At 37.2% G+C, this 17,679-nt stretch overlaps 1 protein-coding gene across 5 annotated transcripts in view; it reads right to left on the bottom strand.

The window, feature by feature from the left end:
- The window catches only part of CEP295 (centrosomal protein 295), a 77,178-nt gene that overhangs the window by 21,057 nt on the left and 38,442 nt on the right, over positions 1 to 17,679 (bottom strand). For all 5 annotated transcript variants that reach the window (XM_056328638.1, XM_056328640.1, XM_056328637.1 and 2 more), the window contains 12 exons: positions 14,064 to 14,177; positions 12,532 to 12,672; positions 11,227 to 11,410; positions 9,233 to 9,424; positions 8,111 to 8,335; positions 6,772 to 6,878; positions 4,986 to 5,198; positions 4,083 to 4,180; positions 2,876 to 3,956; positions 2,059 to 2,230; positions 1,778 to 1,930; positions 31 to 249 (listed from right to left, as the gene is read on the bottom strand). In XM_056328638.1, the coding sequence (XP_056184613.1) occupies positions 31 to 249; positions 1,778 to 1,930; positions 2,059 to 2,230; positions 2,876 to 3,956; positions 4,083 to 4,180; positions 4,986 to 5,198; positions 6,772 to 6,878; positions 8,111 to 8,335; positions 9,233 to 9,424; positions 11,227 to 11,410; positions 12,532 to 12,672; positions 14,064 to 14,177 (2,899 nt within the window). The remainder of the gene's footprint in view (positions 1 to 30; positions 250 to 1,777; positions 1,931 to 2,058; positions 2,231 to 2,875; positions 3,957 to 4,082; positions 4,181 to 4,985; positions 5,199 to 6,771; positions 6,879 to 8,110; positions 8,336 to 9,232; positions 9,425 to 11,226; positions 11,411 to 12,531; positions 12,673 to 14,063; positions 14,178 to 17,679) is intronic.

Below are 17,679 nucleotides of genomic sequence, written 5' to 3'. Positions count from 1 at the left end.
TAACTCCTCAACAGGAAAGGATTTGCTCACCTGAATCACAGGAATTTTCAGCAGTCATCATCAGCACTTCATTTAGTAATCTACTTGACTGCCTACTTTGGGGTGGACTTCTGTTAGATTCTCGTTCCTCGTTTGTTATGCTCAAAGGTGATGTGCCTTCTTCATGAAGAGCAGGACTGTAATGTTTCACATGTGCAAACTCCCCAACAGTCAAAACTGAAGATTCTCCACCAACAGAATCTGTTTTATCTGAATTTAAAACATTTGTAATCAGTTTAGGTGTAAGAATGCAGTGTTTTGCACTTCATGAAAGGCATTAAGATGCACGTTCTATCCTACAGAATTAACCTGCTGAATTTGTACAGTGCTGCATTTTAATAAAGTTACACGTCAAACCTTTGCATTACACAGTCTATGGATTATACAGGTTTAAAGAGGTCATACACTTCTCAAAAAATAATTCCAAACTCCACTGAAGTATTTCTTCCAAAAAAATTCAAATTATTTGTTCCACATTGCAAATCCACCAAAAAAACTGTCAGTAATTTTTTCAAATCCAGAGGCAATACAATTTCTCTGCTCTGGCTTAAAGATTTTCTTTTCTCCCCAGCCCACCCCACACAACAACCCTTTTTGGCCACACAATCCAATAAAAAACTCAAGTTCAACTTTTAATTACCTATCATGACCAATGGTTAGAAAATATAGGAATAAATCATCTGTAGGTCATAATGGGATTACACAACAAATGAGTATTCCCTACTCTCAAAAAATTTTTATGAGATGGTATGTATTTTGATTGTTAATCTTTTTTTAAATTAAGATATGTAACACTAAGCTAAGTGCTTCTGAGAATATAACTATATTCTTCAATCAAAGCCTTCACCAACTTGTTTTCTAATCAAGATACCAAATTAGTCCAACGAGAATTATTCTGCATAAACAGATGCTGACTAGCATTAACTACTTTAATTAAAAAATGTCCCATATAATCTGTTTCATTATTTTGCTCAAGACGAATGCTGGCCTGACAGGCCTGTAATTATTCAGATTGTTCTGCTTATCTCTTTTAAAAACACAGGCACAGTATTAAAACTTATGTAAAATATGCATTAAATTTTAGCTATGAAGAGACTACAAAAAAATTAAATGTTTACACTTACAAAACATTAAGTTTGTTGTACCTGTTAATGTTCTTTACAGAGAATTACAAAGTATTGCATGCAGACTGTAACAAACACACTTAGAAAATAACTGCATTATGTAGCTGCACTCTAAAATTTTTTAGTGTTTTGTGATTGAAAAAACCCTAAAAAGATGGTCAAAAGTTTCTGTAGAAACTTGGTACTAGCTCCTTATTTAAAAGATTTCACATTCACTTTCTCAGTATGCTCAAAAGCTAAGCCTTTGAACACTATCCATGAACTCTGATGGTTCTCTTTACAATTATTGTACAATCGTCTATTAACACAAAACCTGGCCAACAGAAAAACCAACAGGGAACTTAAGTCATGAAATTACAGTGAATTTTGTTTTCTTGTTGAGATTGTGTTTTGATTATATTTCTCTAGACAGACATTAACAGGATAAGCTTTTCTCAGCTACGACTCAGTGTGCTAGTATATAGATTATACCTTAAAAAAATGCAATAGCATCAGCTAGTATTTTATTATCAACCATCTCAAAGACTCTTCAGGAAAGATTAATTTGCTCCAATCTGCATTTCTTAGGAATGGCAGCATTGTGTATTTTATATCCATAAATATATTTATTTTACCTGCAAAAGATAAGTTGCAACTCTTCGGTGTGTCTGCCTCTGGTATAACACTAAGTTCATGTTGCTCCAGATCAAGTCCTAATTTCACTTTTGCCACAGGTGGTTTGGAAGATCTCCATTTCTGTTCTCCACAGAGAACTTTTTCAGACTGTTCTGTAATACCAAGTTTTACATGTTGAAATAACATATATATAATCAAATTAACTTGGGGAGATGGAAGAGAACTCCATCTCAACTGCAAAATGAGAAAAATTCTAATGAAAAATACTACACAACCTTACCAGTGTGCTCAGCTGGACCGACGCACTGTGAAATCATTTCACTTCCATAAAATTTATTCCTGCCACAATTCTCTTGCTGGTAGTTTTCAGAGACTTGAACAAAGTCAGTCCTATTAATCCAGCCAGGCTTTCGTGCCTCTGTAACTTCTTCATTTGTACAGATATGTCTCACCTGAGAAAGTGGGGAGAGGGGAGAGCAACTGTATGTAAGATTATATCTATACTCATTTATCAAGTTTAGGCAACAGTTAATTTTCTAAGATAGCTTGTTTAAAAAAAAAAAAAAGGGAGGGGCAAGGCAAAAAGAACTTCTTTAGAAACTAAAAAATAAATTTGGATTTTTCTTCTGTTACCCAGAAACAAGCAAAATTACAAGTCAAGAGCGCAGCTGCCAAACCAATTTCCTAACAGGTAGACAAACTTTTAAAAACGATCTATTCAAAATGCTTACAATATCCTTTGAGGTACTGCTTATGTATTTTTAACACAAGAGCTGTTTTACACATACAGCTGCATTTCTAGAGCTGAAGACTATACCTGCAGATATTTCAAACATAACTATTTCAATAGGCATTATGTTCGAAGACCAAGCACAGAAGTTCATGCTAGTTCTGTTAGACTGAACAAAATGGCACTCTGGGGGCTTACAGGAAAGAACTACCGATTACAAATCGCAAATCCTAATTAAAATTTTCATTATGGTAAATCACCTAATACTATCAACGCCCTGTGGGATACTTTGCTAACTGGTAGCGTTCACTCTTAAGTTTGATCACCTACTGGATGATGCACCATGTAAAGCGTTTATAAAGCTCACCTGCTTGTTCAGAAACGCTTTTAAAGCCTCTTGCTGTCTCTGCATCTGTTCCTTCAATTTATCTTGCTTCTCTAAAAGTAGTTGTTCTTGTATTTTTTGTCTAGAAAGAAGAGCTTCTCTTTGGGCATCCAGTTGCTCTTGCAATTCTTTCAAATACTTTTGCTGAGCTTGTATGCTTTCTGATGAGGCCAACACTTTGTCCCTCAAATTCAATATACCAGCATAATTTAACAAAGATGCATCTCCTGGTTTTGGTATCAAGAATTCATCACCACCCTGGGCTTTAGATTGTTCATGAGATAAAGTCATGGGTTCAGAAAGATCAAGGGGGTCTTCAAGGCTTGTTTTGATGGCACTGTCTGCAGGTCCCTGCTGATACGCCAAGGAATCAGCTGAGGCTGCCTGACCTAGATGAGATTCCTTTGTTGCTGGCGTGAGGGGTGTCTTAAGTGGATGCTCTTCTCCAGTTTCTGTCTCTGTTTGATGGTTAGATATCTGAGATGACTCTTTAAAGCGCACTGCTTCTGAAGGATCAGAGGAGACTTCTGCAGGCAAAACAAATCTAACTCGTTGTACGTGTGCTTCTGGTTGCACTCTTACTGCAGTGACATCCTTCATGACTAACCCTGACGATAAGTGGAACTGAGATGGTTCTCCGACGTGATTATTAGAGGTTTCCAACACTCCTACTTGTTCCTGTGAAGGACAGCCACGTGGCAAGCGAAAATCTCCATGCTTCAATTTTGATGCTTCTAAAAACTGCACATGTCTGCCAGGACAAATGTTGTGCATTTGCTCTTCATGTTTCTGCGAAGATGGTTTTTCCGAAATACACAATGTTCCTGAAAACACAGGTGGCAACCATGCATACTTCTGTGCGTGAACTTTTTCAGATGACTGGTGCTGTGTTAGTTGCACTCCTTGCCTCTGCAGAAGTGGTTCTGAGACAGGCTTTAAATTAATTGATTTTGTTTTCACAGAGCTCAGAGGTGTTGCGGAAGTAGACAAGTATCTTTGCTTCAATTTATTCTGATACTCCTGTAGCCGCCTTCTAGCTTCTTCAATGGTCTGTTTGTGCAGCCTGAACAGAACAAAAACATGAAAGTTTCCAGAGTGGTGCAAAGGTAAACATCAAGTTCAATAACCAAAGCAATGCAAATTATTTTGAAACAGGCAACTAAGACTTCCATTTCATAAAGGAATTTACCTATTTTGCTGTAGAAGGCGTTGTTGATAATTACGAATCATCTGTAAATGGCTGTCTTCTCTGGGACTCCTGGTTTCTGACACAGTAGAGTTTCCAGTCTAATCAAAGTAAGATAATTTTAAGTGCACATATACAAGTAACTCGCAGAAAACTATTAAAGCAACAACCTTAAGCTGTATGTTCTTCCTCCTAAGTTCACAGAAGCCACTCTAGACCACCATTTGAAGTCTGTGAGATTTCAGCCTGAAGCAATGAGCTAAAGCAGTTTCTGGAACAGATGGCCTACAGTTACAGTCTCTTTTGGCAAGTTGAGCACACACCATCAAAGTCAATGGTGCTTACAGCAGCTTAGCTCAAAGAGGTAAATGTACCCACAGTAGCAGACTCAGGGAGCAATGATCCAGCAGAGTTGCATTTTCAAGGCACTCAGATTCTCAGAAGAGCAAAGGTTGTGCAAATGATTCAAGATTTTAAAAAAAGAATATTTTCCTTCAACAGCCTCAATAAATTCCTGTTTTAGATTTAGACAGACAAAAAAGTAGAGGTGGGTTTTTTCTCCCACCCCCCAGGATTTTTTTTTCCTTCTTTAAAAAGGATGCATGCACATGCATAATCATATGACTTCAATCAGATTTCACTCACAGGTATTTTAAACAGACATGCTGTCCCTGGGACTATGCAAAGACAATCCAATATTCAAAAGTCCAGTGACATCACATGAGATACAAGCTTCTACATTAGACAAAAGGAAGTTTTTATATGTACAAACTTCTGATTCATAGCCTAAGGAGTAAAAATTGATTCTCTTGATTGATATAATTTAAAATTGGCAAATGGTGTTCTTGATTTTTACAATAATAAGAATAATTAAAAAACTAAACACAATTTTCTGCAATTCTTCACCTCATGCTCCACTTTGTTCTGTTGATCTGTAGAAGGAAAACTGTGGCTTTGTACCGGCTGACCTTGCTCTTCCTCCTCTTTTTTTCTCTTAGCCTCCTCCAAACAAGTTTGTATTTGGATCTTCAGAAGATGAGCCTCCAAACATGCTCTCTCTTCTTCAATTTGCTTAAGCAAGGCCAGCTGTTCCTGTTTCTGTCGCTCTATTTGCTCATTCTATTGAGAAGAAAAATGAGGGTGAATCTCCAGAACTGAATGACAAAAAAAAAAAAAAAAAAAAAAAAAAATCAAAGACACCTCATACACACCATCACACACAAAACTTTGTTCTGACTTACAGCAGAAATTCTCATTTGTGACAGGCATTTCCAAATTGTAACAGGCCTTTAAAAATAAAAAACAGTTTCAAAGTTCACACAAATAATTTTGTTTCACTGGCTAAATATTTCTAATAGTGCCTGAATCCATTTACTATTACACTATTACCTGTTCTCAAATTAACAAAATGCATAAAATCAGAAATCAACCATTATATACAGTAACATTTTCCAGAGGCTGCAGAAGAAGTTATTTTCTTAAATTGAATTCAGAAATCTGCTTTGCATTTTATACAGCTTTTCATCACGAGCTCAACACATTCAAATTCAAGCCTTACAAAACTTCTGAAATAGCTAATATATAACCACTTTAAGAGCACTCCATAAATCTCTGAAGTGGTTTGTTTATTTTTATTCTCTTTCCATGCACCTATCAGCTACAAATCACTTTGCTACATGTATAGCAAAAGCATATATACTTTTAGAATGGGAGTGAAGAAAAATTTCAAAGTACTGGCAAACATGAAGTGGACAACAGCCTTTAATGAGACAGTCTGAATAGGAATGTCAGGAGGGATTGTCAGGAAAAGCAACCCCCAGAAAAAACTAAAACTGAGATCAGTTAATGTGAACATCACAATATATACACCTGTTCAGGGGCAAAGTGGGAAAAAATTAGTGTTACAGAAAGTAACCACACTCTCACAGAGCATGTGCTGCTTTTTTTTTTGTCCCCTAAAACAATACTGTTTTGTCAAATTTTTGTTTCCCAGATTTCTGAACTTCATAATTGAAGGCTGCACTAAGACCCAAATTTCAACTTCTTTTTTTTAAATGGATAAACTACCACATAATAGCTGGTAGGTCTCTAAGGATACAACAAAAATGAAAATTTAGTGAAACATATACACAATACATATAATGAAATAACACACCAAGTTATTATTTTCTATATTTAATAAATGTAGCATTGCCATACATACAAAGGACTTTCTGCATTTGTTCCCTATTTAGTTAAAATAAACAAACCGAACTAAACCACCAAAACCCAGAATCCTCAAGGTTTGTAAGCTTTTCCTGTCACCCTAAACACAGTCCCACAGACCTTCCTATGTTATTACACAGGGTTAGTAAAGTTTTTGCAGAGTTGTGTATTGTTGACTACATTCTCCCTGAAGCAAAAGGTATTAATCTACAATTGGAATTCTATTTAATCATAGGGTGGCATCCCTTGCCTATAGCACGTGAAGAAACTAGGTTTTTCTGCTCTATTCTAAATTCCAACTAAGGCTTAGTAATTTTTAAAAAGTTAATACACAGAAGCTAAGTATGGGAAAAGTTTAATGGTTACAAGCATGTTAAGAGAGTCTATAGTTGCTGTATAACCTCAAGCATTTTAAAGTCTGCTTTAAATAATTTTTTTATTGCTTTTTTACACTATACCTGAGATAGGAATAAGTACACAAACTTACCCACTTTTGTCTCGCCTCTTCCATTCTAATTTTAGCTGCTTGTTCTTGAGGATGGATTAGAATTGAATCTTCAGCTTCAACTGTATTTTCCAACATTTTCACACAGTCTAAAATATACACATTATGTAAAGGTAACTGCAGTCAGAAAGAGCCTTAGATCTTCTTTACATCTTGCTTTACAGTTTCCCAATCACTCTAAACAAAATGCCTAAGTTGCTCTTGAAACTTAGCTCCATAAGCTCGAAAATCAGGTTTTTGTATTATTTAAGCCTTTAATGACTCTGTATCATGTGTCTTTTTTGAATGGTTGTAATGGTCCAGCTGCAATGGGACTGAAGATTGCTTCTACCCAGATTACTTGGTAGCCTAACAGCAAGACCATCCTGAGGAACAGAAAGTTACACATTAACCTCTGGAAACAAAGAGTCTAAGACTGGCACTCTCTGGGCAAATGACCTAACATTTAGCTACTGCACAAAAAGCAAGTCTTCATCCTGTACTATCAGCTTCAAACAGCAATGCATTTTCCCCAAAGGCATGTCTTCACTCATGCTGCACTCTCCAATCCCCAAGCATTATGCTGATGTATGCATGTACACAACTGAACTAAACCGCTTAATCTTGTTTAAAAAAACAAGCATCCTGCGAAAGCAAAAAGAAAAAAAAACAACAACTAAACAAACCACAAAAAAGCTGCAACTTGATCACTTCAATACTTCAGAAATCCCACTTAGCATACAAGGTAACCAACTTCAGCGCTACCATAACCAAAAAAAGGTTAGTAATGGCAAGTAACCCCAAAATGATTCGGCTACCAAACAAAACAGAACACCTAATTGCTATGAATTCCAGTTTTACAAAGAGGCTTTTCAAAATGGTGCCCTGGAAGCAGAAACGCCTGCCCATGATTTCAGACACATGAGCTCACTGTTGCCTTGTGTATTTCCAGCTGTGAATCTGAGGCACATGGCTTTTCCAGTTCAACAGGTACAGAACTTCAATGCCCAATTTTGCACGGAGAATTCTACTCCTGAAGGCAAGCACCTATTAAAGCATGGCAACACCAAGTGTGACAAAATTTGGCTGTGATATAAAAGATAGAAAGGTATTTTGGACATCTTTTCTCCACAAGATCTTAATGGGCAAGTTGGACCCAAGACAAAAACTCTTATTTGTGGATTTCAGCAAATCCACAGTGCACTGTGGGCAAAGATAGGAGAACTGTACCTTCTGGCAACATGACGTAACACCACCACTGAAAACAGTTTTGGTACAGTCTACCCTTACAAGTCTTTTTGCTCCTATACAACAGATTATGATGCAAGTATGTATTACATACCTTTGGCTTCACATACTGTATTTTTCTGTTGCTCATAGTTACGTTCTAAATCACATAACTGTCTCTCTTCACTAGCAATTGTGCCTGATTCAATAGTCTCAATTTCACTTTGAATCTCTTTCTCACTTTTTGATGTCCACTCCTCTTTTTGGCTTCTAATCTTGTTCAGCAACTTCTTTAAGGCAAGTTTTGATTGAGGTTGGCAAGTTCTTGCTTCTTCATCATCTACAAAGAATATATAAAGAGTTTGAGGTAATGAATATCTTCACATTGTAAACACAAAACCCCCTGGTTTTTTTCATTGCTTACACACTTGGACAAATAGCTCAGGTATATTACCAAGTTTTAAAAGCTTAACAGTATTTTTCTCTTACCTGCAAGACAAAGGCAGTAATTTGTGTCTGCATGCTATAAGAGGAGGGCTAAAGCTAGTTGTAGTGTTTCACAACCAGACTACCAGACTGTAACATTGCAGAAATAAGCAGTACTATCACCCTTCCCATCTGTATGTTTCTGCCCTCTCCTTTGTATTAGCACTGGCAACACAATGCATCACAGACCAAAAAACGGATTGTGCCAGCAAGCGGATGTGGCAGATATGTTCACTAATATCCTTCTTGTTTGCATCACGTTATCCTGTATATGCCACAAGTGACGAGTACCACACACACAACTGTTGCAGCCTGCTCTACAATACAGAACTCAGTCACAAACCTGAACATAAAGGACACACAATAAGTAGACTTTCATACAGAGTCAAGCTTTAACTTTGAAACAGTTCCAAACTCAAAATGAAAAATATGAGTTCATATAACAGCATTATCCAATAATTTACACTAATTATGGCTACTAAACGCTATAGCTCTTACAACAACTAAAAATTATTCTCAATATACTAATGAACTGAAGCACGTTTTCATTTTTAAATTCATAACCATTAGAGTATTATCATCCATGATAAACATCATAAGCCACTTGATATTAAAATATCTCACAGGGATTAAGGAATTTTAGTACTTAAATTAACTTCAGTATTTACTAAAATGTCTTATTTGATATGTTACACTAAATACACTATAAGACCAGAAAGTTTAAGTTAAATGTAAAGTCTAAAAGCTTTACTTCCTGATTCACTAGGGACCTCCTCTTCTATCATCTGTGCCGATACTTGTCGAGTACCACAAGCAGATTCTGGTTGAGTGTCACAAGCAGATTCTTGTTCCAAAGAGATATCAAGATCATTATCTTTAGATCTATCAGAAGGGGCTGGCAAAGGTTGTGGCTCAAACTGCAAAATCAGGCCTCCTTGCATTTCTGTTTAAAAGACAACAACTACATAAAATGACCAATTCAAATAAAAAGCAAACAACACTGCAAGACTACACTCATCATACAAATCCCCAAGAGGTTCAAATATCAATAGCTTGTTTTACAACAGATTTAAACCAACTATTGTTTTTTTTTCCAACACACGATTCAAAATTGTATAGATCATTAGCTATCAATTCAGAAATGCTACAGGGTTTTCCACTAGAACATGCTGTCTTTCAGAATATAAGATAATGTGATAAAAGGCACATCTTTACACAAAAAAGCAGCACAGGAACAGCAAGACACAGGATCCCAAAAACTGCAGGAAAGAGAGGCACCCTGACCTGGCTGTTCACAGGGCTGCTACAGGAGAGCTACTGACGACAGGGTCAAGGTGTGAAATCCTAGAAGATGCAGTCCACAGTTCTCCCACATCACCTTCCCGACACCTTACAGTGGTGTGGGATGTGTGGGAAGATAATCTTGGGATTGTATGCTTATTACAGATATTTAGGGGAGGAACAAAAGACAGGGAAAGGAAAGGATCAAGTTGGTCTGGGGAGGAACAAGTGTGAGAAAAAATATAAGAATAAGGGGATAAAATGGGCCAGTCAGAACACTTGACTGACTGTGCACTGTGCCTGACAGTCTGCCCTGTCTTCTCACTAAATTCAATTTCTAGCTGTTTTCCTGGGTGAGGAACCCTCTGTTTTGTATGCATGTGTATGTACACATATGTAAGGGCCATCAACTGCAGTGGGGACCAAAAGTCACAGGGGCACCTGTGTCCAGAGTGCTACCAACTGCAGTGACCAGAATGAGCGCATACTACACGGGTACGAGTATCAGCATGCAGTGGCTAGAAAATTGCAAGCCAGACTAGAGATCAAGAATGATAAGAGGCTTAGGAGCTAGGTGTCAAGGAGTTAAACAACTGAGCTGGATACCAGAGAGATCAGGAGATCTGCAAGTTGCCTACTAGAGGCATGAGATCCAAGCATCCAAGCCAGCTACAGGGGAGACCATGGGGTCCCAGGGTCAATTAAGAAATGCCAGCACACATGCATGCATCTCAGAGCTAAATGCAGACAAGAGGATCCAAGGTCAGTTACTGGGTAGATTGAGTAATGTCAGTTACCACTGTGATCAAAGCATGTGCATGTCTGTGCATACATTCACATACCCAACTGGGTCTGTGTAGCAACAACTGGAGCAGAGCAGCAGGCCTTGGGGGTTCACATGTCCAGAAGCCAGCAACTGGGGAGACTAAGGATCGAGGGGCAGCTGCTAGGTACAGTGAGTCTAAAGCCACTTACTGAGTGGTCCATAGCACATCTTTGAGCACACGTGGCCATGCGAGGTAACTGGAACACTACAGGGTCCAGGATGAGTTACTGGGTAGACCAGGTGTCCAAGACCTGTTACTGTGGGATGCACAGTGTAATGAGTGGAGACCTGGGATGCAGGGGACAACTACTGCGTAGACCAAGTGTCTAAGATCAAGTGCTGGAGGGATCCGTATTGTATATATGGACATATATGCCACTAACACACCTGCCTCCTGACCAGCCAGGGCACCAAATAGGATGAGGCCATTTGTGCTGTTTGTGCTTAATGAGCATGCTGTTTTTCTGTGCTGGCCTGTGCGGCCAGCTGTGTGCCTGTGTACTGAAAGCCTGTTTGTGTGTGTGCCTACTGTGAATACACACACAGCCTTGCTGCCAGCTGGACCTGGGAACGGGCAGCTGCAGCAGCCTTTCCTCTACTGGCCTAACAGATTCAGCAACCTCCAACAAATTACTTACTCTTGTCTTCACTGTACATATCCTCAAATGCAAACTCCAATTCTCTCTGCCATTCTTCTTTTAGTTCCTTGCGTTTGTATGCTGGCAGAAAAAGCTGAGGTGGCATCTGTGCTACAATCTGTCTTCTGTGCATCCGATCCATATTCTGCATCTGCTCAAGTTCTTTCAGTAGCCTCTCCCTCTCCTTCCAGCACAACAAAGGGATAACACAAGCATTTCATGTTCACATTCAGACAGCCATGTCAAGTCTGATAAAATACTTCCATTTGGTTACCATGAAGTTTGTTTAATCCTTAATGTTTAAAGTTAAATTTTATTCTAGGGAGAAGATGCTTCCTCAGGTGAAGACTGTGACCTTTAAACACCAGTCATCAATACTACCTAGAAGATCTGATGTTAAATAACATCTGACTGTACTCCTGTAAGCAACCTTTCCTCAACAGAATTTAATCTTCTGTTTTGCAAGGTAAATGAGTACTTCCGTTGGCAAGTTAACTTTTGTTAGTATATAATTCAGCAATTCCTACTTTTTAAGACATGAACTAAATACTCTTGGCACACTACAATTGTATATGAAAGCTGTTTAAATAACAGCTTTATTTGAAGTTTGGTTGGTTTTTTTTTCCTGTTAACTTAAGAAGCATCAGTAACATCTCCATAGTTCCCCTTTTAGTTAGGTTACTCATACAATGCCAATCATCTCTCAACTAAAAACCAGGAAGCTTTTGCTATTTCAAGCCTCCAAAGATACTTGTAAAGGTAACAGATAGTAAGACAAATTTTAGAGCATACTTCTAAGTATTTACCAATAGTTCAGTTTTTACTTCTTAAAGGAAACAATTTCAGTATTTCCAGACTTAAGCAGTAACAGAACCTGAGTCTTTAGGTAAAAACTTTGAAAAGGTTTAAAAAATAAAACAAAAACACTCTGCTGCCTTCTTCATAATGAATGCATTTTTTTTTTTTTAGTTTGAAGGACAGAATAATCAACTCCAACTAAAAGCTGATGTAGAAAAGTAGAGCTCATCACCCATTAAAAAAATTCAGCTTGATTACTACCAGCTGGTTAATAGCTGGTCAAACATTAAGATAACAAGAATTAATGGACGTTCCTTCATTCTCCCTCCTTCCAGATAGCCAAAATAAGCAGACAAGAGTTTAACGTTTTTAAAACACATTCTGAAAACTTCATTTAGTCCACCAATTTTCCTCCTGTAACTGTAATTCTTTTACTAATCACCTGCCTCTAACTTACTTAACACTGGTCATTTTGACATTTAAAACAGGCACAACTACTTGGCCTACCTGAGCCAAATGCACCTTCTTCAAGGCATGACTTCCTCTGAGATGTGCCTTTTCAAGCTGCTCTCTTCTCTCCCTCTCTGCCTCTCTGTGTAGTTCCTCCAAACGTTTTCCTTCTTCTTCAGCTGCTAACCGAGCATCTGGCTGGCAGTCAATCAACAGTTTAGTCCATGAATTTCTTTGTGGTAGTTTAAAGCATATGTAACAATAAATAAACGAGTAATTCTGCAGCACAAGCACTTTAAAAAAGACAAACAATGCCAATGAACACCCTTGAAGATTTACAATTTTTAGTTGCAAGCAGGACCAAACTAGTTTTTTACTTTTGAAAAAAAAAAATTAAAACCCATCTATTCACATATTCCCTAAGTGTGGGTATCAAAATGTTATAGTTTCAAGCTGTACATAGGACAGACATTTGTATGATTTATTTGTTATAGCAGAGTGGTTATTTTTCGTACAAAGTAAAATGAACAATATAGCCAATATTACAGATTGACTACTTTTACCCTCATGATATTGTTTTAAACCTGGGGGAGGGGGAATCCAGAAGCATTTTCATTCTCATTTGGGAAACCAGAAACAATCTGCAATTTTTAAATAAGAAAAATCTTACTAACACATGAAAATTAAAAAATAAGTAAAAAAAATAAATTTAAAAAATCATTGCACATAAGCAAGGCTATAAGGATTAACATTTTGGAATTTTCCATGACAAAGCTAAGCAAACCACATTATCTCCCTCTTATTGTTTTGGCCTAGTCCTTCAAATGTTAAGAAAACCTAAAACTTCAGGCATGAAGTATTCATTCATGCACTGAAGAAAATCATTCACAAAAACAAATTTATTGATATTTTCTAATCTATAAGAGGTTGATCCAGAACAGGAAGGAACTTAGACTGTGGTTTCACAGCACCAATAAACCAAACTGTTGTTCAGTTCACTTTTCAATAGCATTACCTTAATTAAAAAATTGCCTCTAAAGTTAAGCTCTTGCTCCATCTCTCACTTTTCAGGGTCCTTCCCTTCTTCTGATCTGACTTTGGTCTTTGTCTGAGTGTACTGTAAACTGGAGTAAACTTTGACATTTGGCAAAAATCTATCCATAGTTCTTTTTCCCAAATTAAGACATCTGCCATTTGGCAAGCTGAAGCCATTGACTCCGTGAACAGATGAACACAAAGACACGAACACGAGATAAAGACTGAGAATACATAGCTAAAAAGGAGGGAAAAGAAAAAAGCAGGGCAATGGCAAGTATTAATTCAGCATAGGCCACAAATTTGTGTCTCCTGATGTTATGCCAGGGGTCTGTTCACGCAGGACTGTCAGGTGTGATCCCACAAGTGACTGAGCCCATGTCAGGCCTCACAAGTTTACCCATCTACGATTCCAAGACATGCAATGGCTGCTTTATGCAAATTTGTATTTTTAAACAAGTTAAAGAAAACTGAATTGCTAATATCCAGAACACTGCACGCAACATAAAGATAGATATATGGATGCAGTACCACAAACACTTGGAGATAATCACCTGATCACCATTCACCTCTCTGTCCACGTAAGGCTGGCAAATATGGTAACGTGTAACAGAAAAGTTGTCAGCACTATAGGGCTTCACTGCAGAATTCTTTTTCACTTCAAAATTCTAGGAAGAAAAGTACACATACAGCTGTATCGCAGTATCTCTACCAAAGCAAACAGAACACAAGTGATGTGTATACTTAAATTAGTATTAAAAGAAAGCCACTTTCCCCAAATTCTCTCCTGAAAATATTGTTTAAAACTTTACATGCATTTAATAATTAATATCAGCACAATGCAGATCTAGAGGACTTAACAACTGAGAGCATCCAACAGCCTATGGCAACCTCCTCCACACAAACTGACATTCATCAAGAGCTCTACCTTTTTTGTGTGTGTGTGTGTGTGTTTCTAAAGCATTACCTTAATTAAAAGTACTTGAGTTTAATGTACTAATACAATTGCCACTTATAACAGCTGCCACTCACCTGAAAGCAGGGCAACCACAGATCTACAATATAATTATACCCAACAGCAAAATAACACTTCTCAAGTACAGACTTTCTTCATGAAACTCAGAACCATTACATCCAATTTAGTAGTTGACCATTTTCCATAACTTAACTGAAAAGTGTCTATACATATAATGCCAAGTATTTATTTTTTTAAAAAAGTTTTGGGTACACTACCACATTTCCTCTTGTCTGAAAGAGTCTGCACACTGAGCAACCAGACCCTCCCTCTTCTTTAGCTCACCCTGATGTTCTCAGTTGCAAGGTAGCCAGGTTAGGTAACTCAGTATTCTGTAGGACCTGCCTTTGTACTTCTAACATCTCCTCCACTAATTTTCTCTCAGCTTCCTCTTCTCTAAGCTTTCTCCTAAGAAACGATTCTTACGCACATTAACTAAACCAGCAAGTTTCACAGCCCAAGCAGTTTAAAACTAGCATGACTGTAAACAAATGCACATACACAAAGAGCAGCATTAATCTCAGGAATACCTTAAACTTATCTGTACGCAAGATGAGGCATAGAAAATTTCAGTACTGATTCTCTCTTGCTATTTTATAAAGACGGTAGAAAAAGTCATCTTTAAATTAAAATCCTATGATATGAACTAGTTCTAGCCTTACCAACAGAACTTCAGTAATTTATGGTTCTTAAGCAAATGCATGTTATGCTAGTAGGAAGAAAAAAACAAACATAAATACAAATAAAAGCATGCCATCAAGAATTTAACTTTTATTTGTACATAATGCTGGTTAAAAATTGCTAACTTTCTTAATAAATCATAATTGTAACAGATAAACATTAACCAAAATGCTTGCAGATACCAATTATAGCTCTGAAAACAGACAAGTCCCATGCCTAAACCTCATTAGCCAGATCACTGTTTGACCTACAGTTTGTTACTTTCAGAATGTATAATTAAACTTCAGTCTGCTGAATCATTTAAAAAAGAAAGTAAAACAAATCAGTAATTAATAGTTCCATGTAATCAACCACATGTCCAGAATTTTATTCAAAAGCTGTGAAGATGTAAGAATTATTTTGAAGGCTACAGCTAATGTCAAAAGCAATTTAGGTTGAAAAAAATACTTGCAACTTGGTTACACCACATGGTGGAACCATGGAAGTTAAGAATCCACCCCTACTTCCATCAAGAGTTTTGTAATTCCCACTTCCTCTACTTTTTTAGGAAAGGTAAAAAAAAAAAATACTTCTATACTAAAATCTGGCAAAACTGGAGCAGCAATGTATCATGAAATGAAAAAAAAAGAACAACCAACAACTCTACAAGTGTTATGAATTCTCAAGAAGAGTATAGTAACATTTTTAGGTTGTACTTCTATTACATAAAAATCTTACAGATCATATAAAAAATTAAGTTCAGAAGAACTCTGTGACGCTTGTCAATAAAATGGTGGTTACAGTTTCACTTCAATTAAGTAACTTAACAGTTGGTCTAATTAAATAAGGCCTCAATGCCTAAGCCATCCTTCTGAGAATTAAATTTGATTATGACAATGTATCTAGAGTAAAAACTTTTTTTTTGTAACTGGGTAAAGTAACAGTAACAGCAGTACCTCCAGAGAATGTTTCTTACATTCTAAGTAATCCTGCAATGAACAGCACAACACTGCCCTAGCTCCGTTTTATGAAATTTTATTCAATTGTTGTTGCAACAGAGCGCCAGATTATGATTATAGTTGTTTCATAAGCTCTCTATGTAAATTGATTCAAGAAAATAAGCATGCTTATGCAGATGACCTTGTAATTTACAGGTTTTAAAGTTAAGCAATTCAAATTCAGTGCCTTTTGAGTAAGGCATTTGCAAGACAAATCCCCAGATTCCTGTCCCCAACCCACCCCTTAAACTGACAGTTAACATCGTTTGTCTCCTCCCTTTATACAGGACTAGGAATAAGCCACACTTCTAATCATCTCTGATCTTTCAATTACTTAGGATTTACTCCATGCAGTACATGGCACTCAGTTACTCTTCCAAGAAAACAACTTTATTCTTCACCCTGTGGCCCTTCCACCAACACAGACCTGACAAAAGGTTTAGATATGAAAATTAGGGAAAAGTCTCCAAATCAGCTAGTTTCTACATGGATCAAATTGACACACTGTGCTATATTTAAACAATGCAATCTCTTTCCTCAACAAAAATCAAACGTCTGTAGAACTGTTGATTCAATTTGCCATTATCAAAGCATGAACTTCTTAAAAGAAACAAACCCCTCTTACTATAGAAGATTCAGATGTTTGCAAACTCTGCTAAAACCAGCTAAAATCATGTTTGCTGAAAAGGTGAGTAAAGGACATCTGTTCAGGGGTAGAAAAGCATTAAACTGCAGAATTTTAGGAAAGGAAGTTATGATTCTGCAATACTTCAAGGTACTGACCCAGACCTGTCATCCAACATAATGGCAAATGCAATTGTACCAGAATCTGGGGAAACCTGAACAAAGTCTTCTTGCTTGCCCTGGTGAAAAAAGACTGAAGTATAAGAAGGAAATTCTGCACTTGTAAAATGGAAAGAGAGATGCATTACTGAGGTTATTAGATGAATAGTCTTACATAGTACTGTGTTGTTTTAGCTGCTATATCATCTACAGATATGCACGTTAACTGCAGCTGACTTTTGGTCACAAATTGTAAACTTGGTGTGTTGGGGTTTTTTTTTTGATGGAAAGCAACACACAACACATCCTAAACAGTCACCAGAAAACAATGCTGCAACCTCTCATGCTTTTCCAACAATGCTAAACTGAGCAACACAAGCATCTGAAAACCAGGAAATGAAGAGTCAAAGTTTTAACTGGCAGACTTCATCTGCTGTACAGCAGATACTGGGAACATGTCATGTGGAACAATGTAAAGCAGAAGAGCAGCATGAAAGACTGAATTTACCTGAACTGTATCATACAGGACCTTCTCTAATCTGTTCTAAATTCCCATATTGCATATACTTCACCAGAAATAAACCCAAACTTTACCATTCCCTTAAAACACTTGCTTTAGTTCTCACACTCATAGTCAATTTCCGAAAGAAAACCCTTGGGCAGCCAGCAAGGAGACCTACAGAGATGCATGTGCTAAGGGAAACAAATGAAGTA

The sequence above is a fragment of the Falco biarmicus genome, chromosome 2, assembly GCF_023638135.1.
Source record: "Falco biarmicus isolate bFalBia1 chromosome 2, bFalBia1.pri, whole genome shotgun sequence".
Classification (NCBI taxonomy): domain Eukaryota; kingdom Metazoa; phylum Chordata; class Aves; order Falconiformes; family Falconidae; genus Falco; species Falco biarmicus.
The sequence above is the reverse complement of the archived record's forward strand: the minus strand, read 5'-3'. Positions and strand labels throughout refer to the sequence as shown.